The following is a 14,654-nucleotide window of genomic DNA, read 5'->3' on the forward strand; positions in this document are numbered from 1 at the left end:
TCTTCTACGGGCCAAAAAAGAGACCAAGCCTGACATGGACAGTGGTTTTCAGGAACTGACCAAATGTGCATATTCATGTCCACAGGGACAGTGATCAGCATGGCACACCTCTGTTATTTACAGGCAGGGAACTGCTCTGACTGCTTGGCAATTGCTTCCTTATGAACTGCCATTCAAAGCCCAGGAGAATGAGATGCATCATAAAAAGAACTGAATGTTAAATGCGAGACTCCCAAGGTATTATCTAAAAAATGCCCCAAACCAAAAAAACCTGTATACACAGGACCTGAATATTAAAATTGCCAAGAAAATCTGGTTTGCAAAACAGTCTTTTATTGTATCCGTGCCACACATACTAGTGAAAAATAACACTCCTAAAAAAGGAAAAGAAAAAGAATGCTACCTTTCCACAACATTTCTTTTAAATAAAACTTCAAGTACTCTTACATTAGTACAAAAAAAATTCTGATCTATCTGCCCCAACAGGCCACCACAACACACAGTAGATAAAACACAGTGGTTACAAATGTCTTCTTTTGTTATTCTGTGGCAAGGCAAATGGAGGGAAATGTTTCTATGAAAAAATAGTGTGTGCGTAGGAAATACTCACAATTTTTTTCCACATGGATACAAATGATTATACTTGAATTTGAGGCTGTGGGGGCTTGAAATCATATAACAAAATAGAAAAATGGAAAACTAATATCCCCTACACCCTGTTTTAAAGGCAGGCACTACCAAGATTAAGGAGACTCCACAGTGTTGGTAGAGGATAATTACTGTACAAGCCATAGAGCTATAATTACCTTAAGACTAAAATAAAATGCTACCATCCTCCTAAGGCATAAACAATAATGTCTGCAAACAATATGTACACATCATACATATTTAAAACAAGACTTAATATAAACAATAATGAACAGTATATACATGTCTCAATTTTTCTTCACTGTCTTGAAATACAATTTAACTACACAAGAGATGCAGCAACATATATATAAATGTACTTGTAACTCTACAGTAAAGTTTAATTTTTAGTGCCTTCACAGCACATCAGTGTAAACAGTTTTACTTGGCTTTGTTTTATATTTTAAAACATTCCTTGTTGTATTTTCAACATTTAAAGCAATTTTCTAGTTCTTCCTTTTCATAGAAAACGAAGATTCTGAATGCTGTATAATCATAAATAATTCATAAAATTAAATACATTCACTAAAAAATAAACTACAAAGTAAAAAAAATGAAAAATAGATATTTATTGAAAGGGAAAAGAGAACCATTTCCCCAAGTAGAGCTCTGGTGGTTGAATATTCAGTGCGTTTTCATAAATTGCTATTGCACTATAACACCCCTTTCTTTGAAATTCTTTGGGTGTGCTTCCCTGTTCTACCTAAATTAGTTTGTTAAAACACACAAACCAATAACCAAGGGGCCATGGTTGCTGTAGGAGTGAAGCCTTTAAAACTAGTATCACAACTCTGTGATATTTCAAAGGAAAAAATTAGTTATGTATGTGCCTTGCACTTCCATGTAAATATAGTTCACATTGCTGGTCTTATCAGTCCTCATTTAATGGAGAAAAGAAATGAAAAGAAAGAGAGTTCTAGTAGCTTCAGCTCACTTTGAAAATCTCTGTCCATTTTTTTTCAAAATACTTCCTCATGTTGTGGCCAGCCCTGCCTATGTCAGAATCATCTTCATTGAAAGTTTCACAGTTGTCAAAAACAAGCCTGACATCCAGCGAAAATGCTTCAAGATTAGAGTACCTGAAAGAAGAAAGAAGGATTTTTGGAACACAGAGAATCAAAGGGAAAAATAATTCAACTACATAAGAAAATATTTAAATCAGAATTTAAATTAGAATTTCTAACAAGAAAATGAACATCAGTGAATGGAAATGCTCTCTCATCGCTGTTTTGTTATTTTTCTCAGAAGCTTTGTAAGGTAGAAATTCATGTCTATATTGGAAAACAAACATTTAGAAAACTAATTCTTCGTTCTCTTCAACAGCTTTGTAGTTAAAATGCTATGGCTATTTTCCATTTACGCATCTGCTCTTGGGCTCAGGGTCCTTTCTAAATGTTGAATAGAGCTGAATTTATCTAAATGAGGTACAAATGGGTACAAAAAAAAGGCTGCCCAGATAATCCTGTGACACTGTCTTTGCTAATTCTTTTTATTATCCTGAACGGCCCAAAGAGTGTTCCAATATTTATAGAAATTATTAAAAAAGAACAAAAGTTACGAGTTTAGTGATAGGAGCACATGGGGAGCGTTTAAATCTCATATTCATGGGAGAAAAAAACCTGGTGAGGTTAAAAAGCTCCTTGTGCTGTCCTAGGCAAAGCTGCTCTGTGTGGAGCTGACAGACACTGCAGAGGGTCCATTTTCACAGTCATTGGAGCACAGGAATTTTAACGAGGAGGGAAGGTACACAGAGGCATGTAGTGTGATCCTCTCTTTTAAGAATCTGCAGGACTATAAAATGATTAACCACCATTACTGGAGTGTTACCCACAACAGAGCTGGCAATTCATTCCACAGCCACATCATTTACAGGGGCTCCAGCAGCTTAAAGCCTACACAGTTTGTTCTCTCTGACATGCAATAACACTAAGATGTCTCCATGAAAACGATGAGGGGAAAATGCCTTCCTGTTGATTGTTTTGGTGCATTTGACCAGGCACTTTTACTGTTTTTCAGCCAGTTCTACACGTTCTCCCATCCAACATGCTATTTCACTTGGATATGGCAAAGATAAAAGCATACAATTAAGAATTTTTATTTTGACTGTACAAGTCATCACAGATGTGTCAGAGCAGAATATAGTTTAGCTAATTTTAAAAATGTATTGTATTTCAGTGCTTAAATACTTCTACAATGTAAAATAAATTTCTAAATGTGAAATTTACAATAGGTTTACTTACTGTCCACTACTCAGCTTGTCTCTAATGGTAGAAAAGTCCATAGGTTTTTTAATAACTTTCTTATAACCAGGAACAAGTTTCAAGTTTACAGGAAGTAAGAAAGGCCAGGCATCTTCATGAGTTTCCAATTCTGAGAGAATCATGCTGAATAAATAAGGTTTCAGGTCAGTATTTTTTAACTTTTCATACATTCACAGTGTTTTCACTATTACATGAATTCCCTATGAACTGCCAAACTATTGACTTTATGAAAGGAAAGCACTTTATTTTGCACCCTTTGCAAGGCTGAGTACAATGTACATTGAGACAGACAACTGAGTAACTAAAACAGCGTTAAATTCTCTGCAGGCAACCTATGTGAGATGAAATTCTAACGATCAACATTCCAAAAGAAAACATGGTCCTGCAACTTTGATCCTCAGTGTAAACCATTTGCAAGCCAGCTGCCAACACTGACTTTCCAAGACGTGACAAGGCTGAGGCTGTGTCTCTCCTGCCAGAGCAGCAGTGCTACCCCAGCCCTGGCGTGCGCCCCTCCGGACACAGCGGGATCGTCTCCGACACCTTGAGCAGGGTCAGTGCCACCGAGCGGGGCCACTCCTCCCAGTCCTGAGAGAAGCGTTCTCCCAGCACACACACCTGTGTGTACACACATACACACACACACCTGTGTGTACACACACGCACACACACTGTGTGTACACACATACACACACACACACCTGTGTGTACACACATACACACACACTGTGTGTATACACATACACACACACACACACCTGTGTGTACACACACACACACACTGTGTACACACACGCACACACACTGTGTGTACACACACGCATACACACTGTGTGTACACACACGCACACACACTGTGTGTATACACATACACACACACACACCTGTGTGTACACACATACACACACACTGTGTGTATACACATACACACACACGCACACACAGTGTGTACACACACACACACACACACTGTGTACACACACGCACACACACTGTGTGTACACACATACACACACACACCTGTGTGTACACACACGCACACACACTGTGTGTATACACATACACACACACACACTGTGTGTACACACACGCACACACACTGTGTGTACACACACGCACACACACTGTGTGTACACACACGCACACACACTGTGTGTACACACACGCACACACACTGTGTGTACACACACGCACACACACTGTGTGTACACACATACACACACACACCTGTGTGTACACACACGCACACACACCTGTGTGTACACACATACACACACACACCTGTGTGTACACACACACGCACACACTGTGTGCACACACACACACCTGTGTGTACACACACGCACACACACTGTGTGTATACACATAGATCTGTCCAAGAATAGCATTCCTGTTCCCCGGAACAGAGAGAAAATACATCAAGTACTATTGGTTTCAACAAGACTTACCCCTAAATTTAGCTGATACTTTACCTGCATATAGCCAGGTCTTTGGAGTTGGAGTCTCCATCTCTCTTAGGTTTCTTAACAGCAGTGCAATTTTCTTGCTTTAACTGGCTTACACAAACATTTTCATCCATTTTTCTTTTTTTAGGGTCTGCTTTTCCTCTTTTTAAGGCAACGCTTGTAGTTGCAGAGTCTTCATCCTCTGTTTCTCCTGCTAATTTCCTGCTTCTCTTATGTTCATTACTTTTTTTACCTTTAATCTGAAGCTTTTTTATCTTTAGAGTTTGACCACTTGCCTACAATAGAGAGAACCGAAATAAGTAATAACCTAGAAATTACAGAAACCTATGTTATCACTGACAGACAGCAATGAAGATCAGAAACAGAAGCACCAAAACAAATTAAATACAAAAAAAAATTTAAATATTTAATGTTAGATATTATTCACTTTTTGCTCTTCTCTGATGGCAAATAAGGCTGCAGAAATTCCTGGTATTCATGACCTAGGTTCTCAGCTTGTGACAATATAAAAGCACCTGACATTCTAATTAGTAAAATGGTATCTCCTAACAACCAAGTTGGCATAGTTTTAGACAAACATTAGTCCATTACTAAATGACTGATATAAACATACAAAAATTAAAACCACTAAGTTTTTTCTCTGCTTTTTCTTTTAAAACAGAACCTGAGACATTGGTGTGTCAACACTTTATGATAGATTTTAAAACAGAAATTAAAAATTATGGTATTGAATTAGCATGAAAATTCTGTACCTACTCAAAAAATTAAATTAAAAGTTTAGAGCAAATAAAACTGTAGCCTTTACTGTCACTGAAATACAAATTAAATAAAACTACTAATCTTATAATTTAATGGGAGCCCCCCCATAAAACATAGAGACCATTATCTTCACTGAAAAAAGCACTAGTAGACCTGTAACTCTACCAGATATAATGAACCAGCCACTGACTCCAGTCCCTTCATCCTGACACGAGGGTTACCTTTGCTATGCAGGCAGGACAGAACCAGTCCCCATCTGGAATGGTGCTGATCTTGGGTCTGTGGCAGTAGGTGTGACAGCCTTTATCACAACCATCACAAAGGAGCAGCAGTTCCTCATTATCTCCCTTTCGACAAATTTGGCAGTACTGTAATTAATGAAAAATGAGTTTAATTCAATTTTTAATATTTGAAACACATAAATGGTACCTTAATTACCCTTCTCTTTCAAACACACAAATTCACTCTCAAAAATACTTTCATTTTACTTCAATCAGAATCTGCTAATGATCGTATACACAGAAGAATATACAAAGCATATATGTAAGGAACTAATTTAAAGGCTACATTTGGGGAACATGTTGGAAAAACAATTAATTTACTGTAAGACAGGTGTCCCTAGAGCACAATAGAAGATGAACACCTTTTATAATTCATTAATGTCTGTGAGAAGTAAAGGTATACCTATCAAAACCTCTTGGCCCAAACATACTAACTCAGAAATCTTCTCTTCATTTATGCCCAGAGTGTATATGTACGTCGCTATTAAATAAAGAAAATTTAGTTTCTACAAGAGTATTTCCATATAATAATCGGTAAGGATATTATCCAAGGGCCACAATGAACAAATCCAGTAAAGCAAAACAAATGATCCCAGCACTTCCTAAAATTCATACTAACTTAAAAATATGCAAAGGACTGTCAATTTTCTTACGGACATTGTGTGCTTTTGCTAATCTCTTATTTCTAGACATCTTTTTCAGGAACTTAAAAAATCTCTAAATATTTTCACCAAATACATATGTTTACTGGTATCATAGAATATTCTGAGTTGGAAGGAATCCATGAGGATCACTGAGTCCACCTCTTAAGAGAAGCAAGGGACAATCTTTTCCATTAGGCTGATTCATCTGCACAATGTACAGTTTAACTGTGTGAGGTTTTATGTGAAGTAATAAGAAATGCATTATTCAACTTAAAATGCCTGAAGTTGGAAAACAGGATATAGCAAAAACAATTTTGATACTTACAACTTTCATAATGGATTTTTCCCATGCTATTGATTTCTGTAATTGCTGAATGCACAGAGCTACCTGGGCAGCACTGCGTGCTTCTGACAGTGCCCTTCTCCACACTTTTAGCCCTGGAGCAATATCCTCTTCAGTTCTGCATTAAAACACAGGCAAATTAAGTAGGTCACACCTGTGTTTGCTCACCTTTAAATGTGGGACAATCATTATCACACTGAAAGCCAAGCAATGACAAAACGTACACAGCCAATAAGTATAAGATTTAAGCAACTAAATTTCATGTAGTGCACAGACTGTGGCTACGTGCCTCAAAGCTTAGTCACAACCAGTTAAATGTAAGATAACTTTGCAAGATTATTAACAAACATAACAAAAAAAATCTTTACAAAGCACCATGCAGAATAACATGATCCATATGGATCACAGACATACAAGAAAGTACATAGATAACAGGCAATAAGAAAATAGGCTCCAATTAGCAAAGAAGCACAATAATTTTTCAAGTTAATCTCAATAACCTACCCGTCACCATCACCACTAATAGATGGTGCAGGAGCAGGGACAGTAACTGTGCCCACATTATCCAGTTTGATCTGAATGGTGGTACTTAAGGGGCTCTTCAGATACCTTCGCTCTATGTTCCGCTCCAAGTCAGCGAGCCTGGTTACAGCTATATCTAGAGGGTTGTCACTCCTCCGCTCTAGAGAGCTGGCATTGCCTTCTCCGCCTCCAGCACAATCTCCATCGTGCTTCTTGTGCAATCTAGTAACTGACTTATGTTCACGATATACCAAGTCGTCTCTCTCTGATGCAGGTTCAGGACACAGCCAACCCTATGTCAATAGAAAGGTTTGGGCATTTACTGGTTGCTGTTAACTCAGTGTGTAAACAGAGGAACTGTTTTATGGAATCAAACTAAGTCACTGAAGCGCTGTTTCCAGTAGATCTTGGTTACTTGTAATCCATCTGTAGAGACATTTTCCAAAATATCCAGAGAACTAAAATAATTAATCAAGAAGTACAAGCATTACCGGACTTTCTGAAGGGACCTTTCTGCAAGAGTCTGCATTCTTATCCCCTTGTGAAGTATCCTGTTCTATTGGTCGAAACATCAGAACAGGTCTACCTGTTCAGTAGGCTCAGGAGGCAGTATCAGGACACAGGACAGTAACATCCATCTCATGCCAAAAACTAGATCCCAAATGCTGCACCTGTACTATAACCAAACATACACAACTTGATAACTTTACACCCACCTCGGACAAATTCCAAAATCCAGAGAATTCTCAACTCTATCACACTCATAACCATTACATGTTCTCCACGGCTATACAATGCTCAAGCAAATTATTCTGATGCACTTGTAGGCATTTCTAAAAGCATTACCAGCAACAATCACACAAAGCAGGCAGAAGCGTGGCAAGCCCCCCTAGAGTTAAGCAGTCTCCATGAAATACAGTCTTTGCTGCAGAGGAGGTTAACGAAAGAGTCTTTGCATCTCAGAGAAGGTTAACAAAATGTATACAGAACTGCACTGTAGGAGAACACTTTCCAGGAACTGCCATTCTGAGCATCTTCTGCTGAAGACTGAACTGCAATAAAGTGTTTCAAACACGAAATCTCCATGTATTTGTTTCATTTGTAGGGAATTAGGATGGAACAAGGCGGCACTTACCAATACACAAAGACTGCTATCTGCTTTAAATTCTTACCACTTATTTTAAAGAGACATTTTATTGAAAGTTGTTTTTACCTTAACTTGTAAACTAGCTGATGCAACTCTCCTCTCTAGATCTTCCACCTGCTGAAGAATAGCAAGATCCATCTCCATAGCTTGTTCTTCTACTGACCAGTTTTCCACAACATCGCGAGTTACCTGGTTATCTTCATTTTCACTGGTATCAATAATTGCAACTGCATTTGAGAATCACATTTTTATTATTTTAATTAGCATTAAAATGGCACTGGTAAATTCAAGCTGATTTACCTGTCACTCCAGTCAAATGCTGAAGAACTGTTGTAAAAGCATACTATTCTTAAAATACCCAATACGGACAACAAATTCTGTATGCTTTCAAACTTGCAATTTAAAGGCAAGAAGGCAAGAAGGGGAAGGAGAGGCCTAGTGTTACAGAGATGGAAAGAGCTTCAGAAGGTTACCAGAGCTTAAGAGGGTTACTTATGCCATTTAATGTAACTAGTTCTAGTGGCATTTCTCTAATCCAGTAACTTTCCAGAACAAGGCTGGTGAAAAGGCAACTACAGATGAGGAGACCTTCACCTTTTTAATCCAACCATTCCTTTAACTCTCCTGCAAAACATACCATAAGGAGCTCTAGTAGTCTGGTGACCCAACACCAGGCATAACATAAATACCAACTACATACCATCCTTGTTTTTGATGCAGGCCAGAGTGATATAATCCATGTGTTTCTGTATTTGCTTCTGTAAGGCCTTTTCTCTTATTCCCCTGAGATGCAGCACTTTAAGCAAAGATTTTAGGTCCTCTGGATCAGTAATCCTCCACCACCCATACTGCATTTCTAAATCAAGACAAGCATATAAACACTTTGGAGGTGCTTTTTTTATGTGATCACACATGATCAGATTAGGCAATCATTAAAAAATCAATAGGAAAATTATTTTTTAAATGTAACACAATAGAGGCACAGAAATTACCATCTTAGTGTTGCATTACACTTACCTTCTGGTATAGGCTTTGGGTTAGGATAATCTACAGGCTTGGCTACTTCAGCTGCTGTAGAAGGGGCAGAAGCTATTTTTTCAGCTTGTAGTGCTGGTGATTCACTTTTACTTGCAGGAGCACTAGATGCCAAGAATGAGTTACCATTGACTTCTGATAATCCCAGCCCTGATCCAAGAGCAGGTAAAGGAGATGGAAATGGAACATTTGAAGTAAGAACTCCTGTAGGCCATCCACAAAACTGAAGTCCCATTATAGGTAGTCCTGTCTTCATCTGCTACAGAGTACAACTACCATTACTATAACCCAGAAACCTGAATTATGATTAGGATACTATTTGTCAAACAATAATCAAAACACAAAGAAAGCCTTTACTCAGTACTTCAATTAGTTTCAGAAAAACTAATATAACACTAATGTGTAATACTTCTTCTTAGGGCCCAGTTAATGCTAAAAAACAGTAGCTTCTAATGGTAGGGGTTGGTGTGTTACACTTCCAAAAACTAGTTTGTATTTACTCATTTTCCATGTAATACCAGTAGCCAACACCCTAAAAGCCAAATTAATTACTGAAATACATGTACAAAATATCATACATTGGCTTACTTGAAACATCATAATCTAGTATTATAAAACTTCTGTATTTAGTTACTAACGTTTAGAAACAGGAAAAAAAAATGCAGATATAATGATCACAGCTCTGTGAAATAATTTGTATAAACAGACATCCTGCCCAAATAAGCTCTGCAAATTCAAGCTATTCAAAATTTAATTTATTTACCTGCAGCGGTGACAATGCAAAAGGACTTAATCCCATGGGACTCTGTGCAGAGGTTGAGCCCAGGAGAGGAGACGGGACCGGTGACGGTGACTTTGACGGGGGGTGAGACTGAGGAGTGAGGGGAGCTGCAGCAGCTGCTGTGTCCACGTGGGTCACCGAGGTGTCATCACAGGGCACCCGAGGTAACAGGCTGAACCACTGCCTGCTCCTCTCAGTGAGAGTCTTTAACAACTGATCATTTGGAATTAGTGGAGAACTGTAAAACTTTCCTGTACCACTGGCATTAGGACTGAAAAGATTATTAGAATCAGGCTTCTCGATGGAGCTTTGTGATGCAGGGGGTTGCAGATTACAGAGAGAGCTCTTGGAGTTACTTGGGTAAGATAATGTGCAGCCATTTGCTGCACTGCCATTAGGTTTTGGGGACATAGTGTCAGACTCAGGTGGCATTTTTGCTACCTCTAACAGTTTGCTTAATTTTGAAAATGACCCAGGCTTTTGTAAAAACAGGTTAGTGCTGTCCTTTTCTTTCAGATTTTCCTTTTGCTCACAGTGAGTTGTAGCTAAGCAATGTAATTTTTCTTCTGTTTCAAATTCTTCCTCTTTGATATGCATACTTTCTTCCTTTTTTAACTTCTCTTTTTCTTTTGCAATTTCTTCTAGACCTAAAAAGGTATAAGAAGCACAGATTACCTGTAACAGATCAACTATTTTACCAAATTTTTATAATCATAGTTTGAATTCAAAATTACTGAATTTTTGGCTCAACACGTGGTAGATTCCCATGTCTTTGCTGTTGTTGATGTTATTAAGGAAATCCCTTCTCACTTTACAGCACATTTTGCAGAAGGAAACAAGTTTCTATGCATACAGATTTAAACACTACTGAACACCTCTAGGAAAAATCACCTCAACATGTCTAACACGCTACCGGATTCACACATCTGAAGCAGTGTGTCAGTGCCAAGTCTCGGAAAGGGACAAATTTTTGCCAGCTTTCTTTTTGCAGGACTCTGCATGCCTCATCGAGAAGCCCCTCTGGTGATACCAAGGGAGTGCAATGTTTACAGCCCTAAGTTTATTTCTGCAACTGATCGTTGCATTAAACACACAGCCAGCTAGGAAAGGGAGAACCAAAATTCCTGTGACAAAATCAAATGTTCCCCACATACTGAAATAACATTAAACATTCTACTTCTTTCAATACAAATCATTAACAACTTTGACTGTGCAACAATACCAACAGTCTGTGAAGTTTAATACTCTTTCAAGAGCCACTCAGCATGATTGGAACTCTCCATACAACTAAGCAGACAGCTAACATCTAAGCAATTTAAAGTACAGCAAGCAGAAGCTGATTAAAAAAAACCAAATTTCTTCAAACATAGGAGGTGCAAAAGATCTGAAGATCTACATTTTATGAAAGGAAAAGCCTTTTTTTTCCCCTCTTCTTTGCACTACTACTATTTCTTAACCATTTTTCTTCTACCCTTATATTGACTGCCAACTCAGACAAAAAGCCTTTAAAAGTATAAAATGCTTTTAAATAGACAACTGTTAACATAAGGGGAAGAAGGTAGAAAATTCAGCTCCTTATTTTATGTTCATCAGATACTGCAGTCACAAATAAACACACAGCTTATAGGTCATGGCACGCACATTTACAAACATGTACTTGCTCCCGAAAAACTGTAATTTCTACAAAGAAAAGTATATCCTCTCCTATTAAAACTTCAAAATGTATTCACAGTCATGGTCTGTATCAAGATATAAACAATTTAAGTATCAGCATAAGCATGAAAATGGCTACTCAAAAGGGATAGAGAAGTATTGTTTAAATGGACAGATCAGTCAAGACTTTATGTCTCCTATTTCCAAGATTCGGGGTTAGAAAACTAGAAATAGATAAACTGTGGAATTTACATAAAGATGGCAAACTAAGAGCTGAGGGGAAGAGGAGGTAGGTAAGAATTTAAGAACACATCTGTTTTCCTTTTCAGGGAGATTAAACTTTCATTAAGACAACATTAAAAAATAGAGGTTTGTCCCACAGCTCTTGGCTGAAAGAGTGTGGGTTTGTTTGTGCAGGATTTTTTACTATTTGAAGACACGTAAGTGTATGTAAATTATATTGTGTACCATTTCCAAATGGTCTGGGGAATTCAACTGGTTAAAATATAATGAAACACAGCAAACCAAAGAACTGCAAGCAGCACATTCTGTATGAAGCTGCTCGTGCAAAACCGTTTCTAACACAGAGCATAAGCCAAAGCAGAGCAGAAGACAGAGAGTTGCTGTCTCTTTTATGCTACCCATTTTAGAAAGTTAACTTGATGATCAAGATTACATTTAGGGGAAGTTCTACGGCTTATTTTCGGACCCCAAACCAGGCCAAATTTTCTTACTATACCATTCTGTAACAGTTAATTAAACAGCTCTCTAAAATGATGCAATTTTCAAGAGATCATGGAATTCTGATGTGCATCAGATTTTTTTCTTGTTCTTTTTTGACAGAAAAAATGTGAGAGAAATGAGGTTTTGGTTCATCTATATGAAAGTCAGAAAGGATTCTTCTGTGACCAAAAAGAGGATTTATGTTTAAAAATTCTAATACCAACAAAAAAGTCAGATTAATACATAATTTTTGCATCTATCCAATTAAAAGTGTGTGAAAAATTCAACCACAGTTAATATACATCTGGCACAACCCCAAAATTATGTTTTAGTTTTAGCAAAATTATTTCAGTATTTGTTAGCTGAAGAAAGATCAGTTGGTAAAATACAAACACGAAATCATGTGGTTGATTAGAAAACAAGGTACTTCACTGCATGAAAGTAATTGTTGTATTTTTGCAGACATCTATCTTCATGCACAAACAGCCTGTGCATTTGCAGAAAATCTGAAGATGAAAATTTTTTTCTGCTTTCTATGGTCCTCCTAATTTTCACACACAGAGGTCACTGCCATAGGGAAAGGGTGAAATAGCCCAGAAAGAGTCAAAAAACTTTGCAGGTAGGTAACCTGTAGAAGTATAACAACTGAAAACTTCCAATACCAATCCTCGTTTTGAAAGGTATTACCTGATCTTTCACAACCAGAAAGAGATACCAGAGAACCATGTGAGTGGAGAGCTCTGCTTACACACCCTGAGGGCACCTGGCTGAGGGCGAAGGCCTTGCTGCACAAAGCCAGCACCTCCAGAGATGGGCAGCGTGTCCTGGCCTTGTGTGCATCTGTGTGCCACCACTCCTTTACGGCTCTTACCTTCACCGCTTTCCATGCCTTCCACAAAAATGCCACCACACTGGGGCAGGATCCAGTACCGGCGCCTGTAACGGTCCTGACCAAACATCATGGAACGCAAACAGTGTGAAGCTTCGGATAACTTCTTTCTGTACTGGCTTTGTTGCTATTTAAAAAAGGGATAGCATTATAAATCAGTGGGGGGGAAAATTCATTATTACAGAAAACATCTGGCTGCCAGACTAAGCAGAAGCTCACGGGTCAGACAGGAAGGTCCCCTCAGAGACTCGGGTTAGTGGTGTGTCTGCGTGTTGTGATATTCTACTCACAATCACCGCCTTGATGATTTTACTTACAAAGCTTCCTTTAAAAAAATCAATTAAAGCACCACCTGGCTCAGCCTAGGTTTATCAGTTTTCCTCTAACTACACACTGCAGTGGTGCACCTTGTCTTTTTATCCCTGGCTCTCAAAAAGCAGTGGATCAAAGAAAGGTTTCACTGCACGAGAACAGCTGAAATCCTGACAATTACACAGCATCAGCAAATGGTGAACAGAGCCATGAAGACAGATGATAGTGCAACTGCTGATGGGAGAGTAGTGAGATATTTTAACTGTTCATAAGAGAATGGCAACAACAATACACAAAAATAAACTATGCCTTTGAACATAACACAGCTCTTTGAGGGGGGCCAACAACAACTTCAGTTTGTTTATTCAGTTCTTGCCCTGCTAAATTGACACTGTTGGAAGTCAGGTGGAATCCTGGACTACTAATTTACTACAATATGGAACATGAGAGAAACCAACACACAAAGTCTTAAATGACAAATTTTCTAATAGGAACAATAAGAACATGGGCCATGAGTAACCCTAATTACAGTATTACATCTTTCTCATTTACAACTCTCTTCCTATTCTATTGCTGCTTCTTTCAAAACATGAAGCCCAGACAGCCCTGTACTGGCTTGGAGCACAGCTGCAGAAATCAGCATGGAAAGGAGGGCATGAGAATCACAATCCATGGTATAACTGAAGCAATTGCTTCTCACACAAAATTTGCCATCACTTTCTAAGATCAACAGACAGGAATATATGAAGTAGATCTGGATAAAAGTTACATTACTTTTTATTTTCCAAAGTGCAAATATATTATCAGCTACTACTATTAACAGCCTTTTGAGTGACCTCCACTTAGTGCCACCAGACTGAACTCACAGTTCAGGTGTCAGGAATCAGAGCATCATTCATACTTTAACTAAACAAGAGTAGATACTTATTTCAATTTTTATTAAGTTCGAGCATTGATAATTATGTTTAATATACTAACTCATGACACCTAGTGATAACATCTGTAGAAGAAAAATGAATAATGACCTCTCACCTTTGTCAGTTTTTCGATCTGCTTCTCTAGTTCTTCAACACTTGCTGTCTGGTCCCCATCATCCTATAATCACCAAATATACTGTCACATCAAATTTATTTCAGGATAAAATCATACTA

At 38.1% G+C, this 14,654-nt stretch overlaps 1 protein-coding gene across 15 annotated transcripts in view; it reads right to left on the reverse strand.

The window, feature by feature from the left end:
* Positions 1–313: 313 nt before the first annotated feature.
* Positions 314–14,654, reverse strand: part of BAZ2B (bromodomain adjacent to zinc finger domain 2B) — a 117,465-nt gene continuing 103,124 nt past the window's right edge. For 9 of the 15 annotated variants that reach the window (XM_063401118.1, XM_063401120.1, XM_063401128.1 and 6 more), the window contains 12 exons: positions 14,536–14,598; positions 13,174–13,318; positions 9,909–10,573; positions 9,128–9,404; positions 8,811–8,966; positions 8,177–8,337; positions 6,946–7,256; positions 6,424–6,559; positions 5,395–5,541; positions 4,421–4,689; positions 2,928–3,071; positions 314–1,766 (listed from right to left, as the gene is read on the reverse strand). In XM_063401118.1, the coding sequence (XP_063257188.1) occupies positions 1,613–1,766; positions 2,928–3,071; positions 4,421–4,689; positions 5,395–5,541; positions 6,424–6,559; positions 6,946–7,256; positions 8,177–8,337; positions 8,811–8,966; positions 9,128–9,404; positions 9,909–10,573; positions 13,174–13,318; positions 14,536–14,598 (2,628 nt within the window). In that variant the 3' untranslated portion in view covers positions 314–1,612. The remainder of the gene's footprint in view (positions 1,767–2,927; positions 3,072–4,420; positions 4,690–5,394; positions 5,542–6,423; positions 6,560–6,945; positions 7,257–8,176; positions 8,338–8,810; positions 8,967–9,127; positions 9,405–9,908; positions 10,574–13,173; positions 13,319–14,535; positions 14,599–14,654) is intronic. The other 6 variants (XM_063401132.1, XM_063401131.1, XM_063401133.1 and 3 more) reach the window with 3 other exon arrangements.

Source organism: Prinia subflava, chromosome 6 (assembly GCF_021018805.1).
Source record: "Prinia subflava isolate CZ2003 ecotype Zambia chromosome 6, Cam_Psub_1.2, whole genome shotgun sequence".
NCBI lineage: Eukaryota > Metazoa > Chordata > Aves > Passeriformes > Cisticolidae > Prinia > Prinia subflava.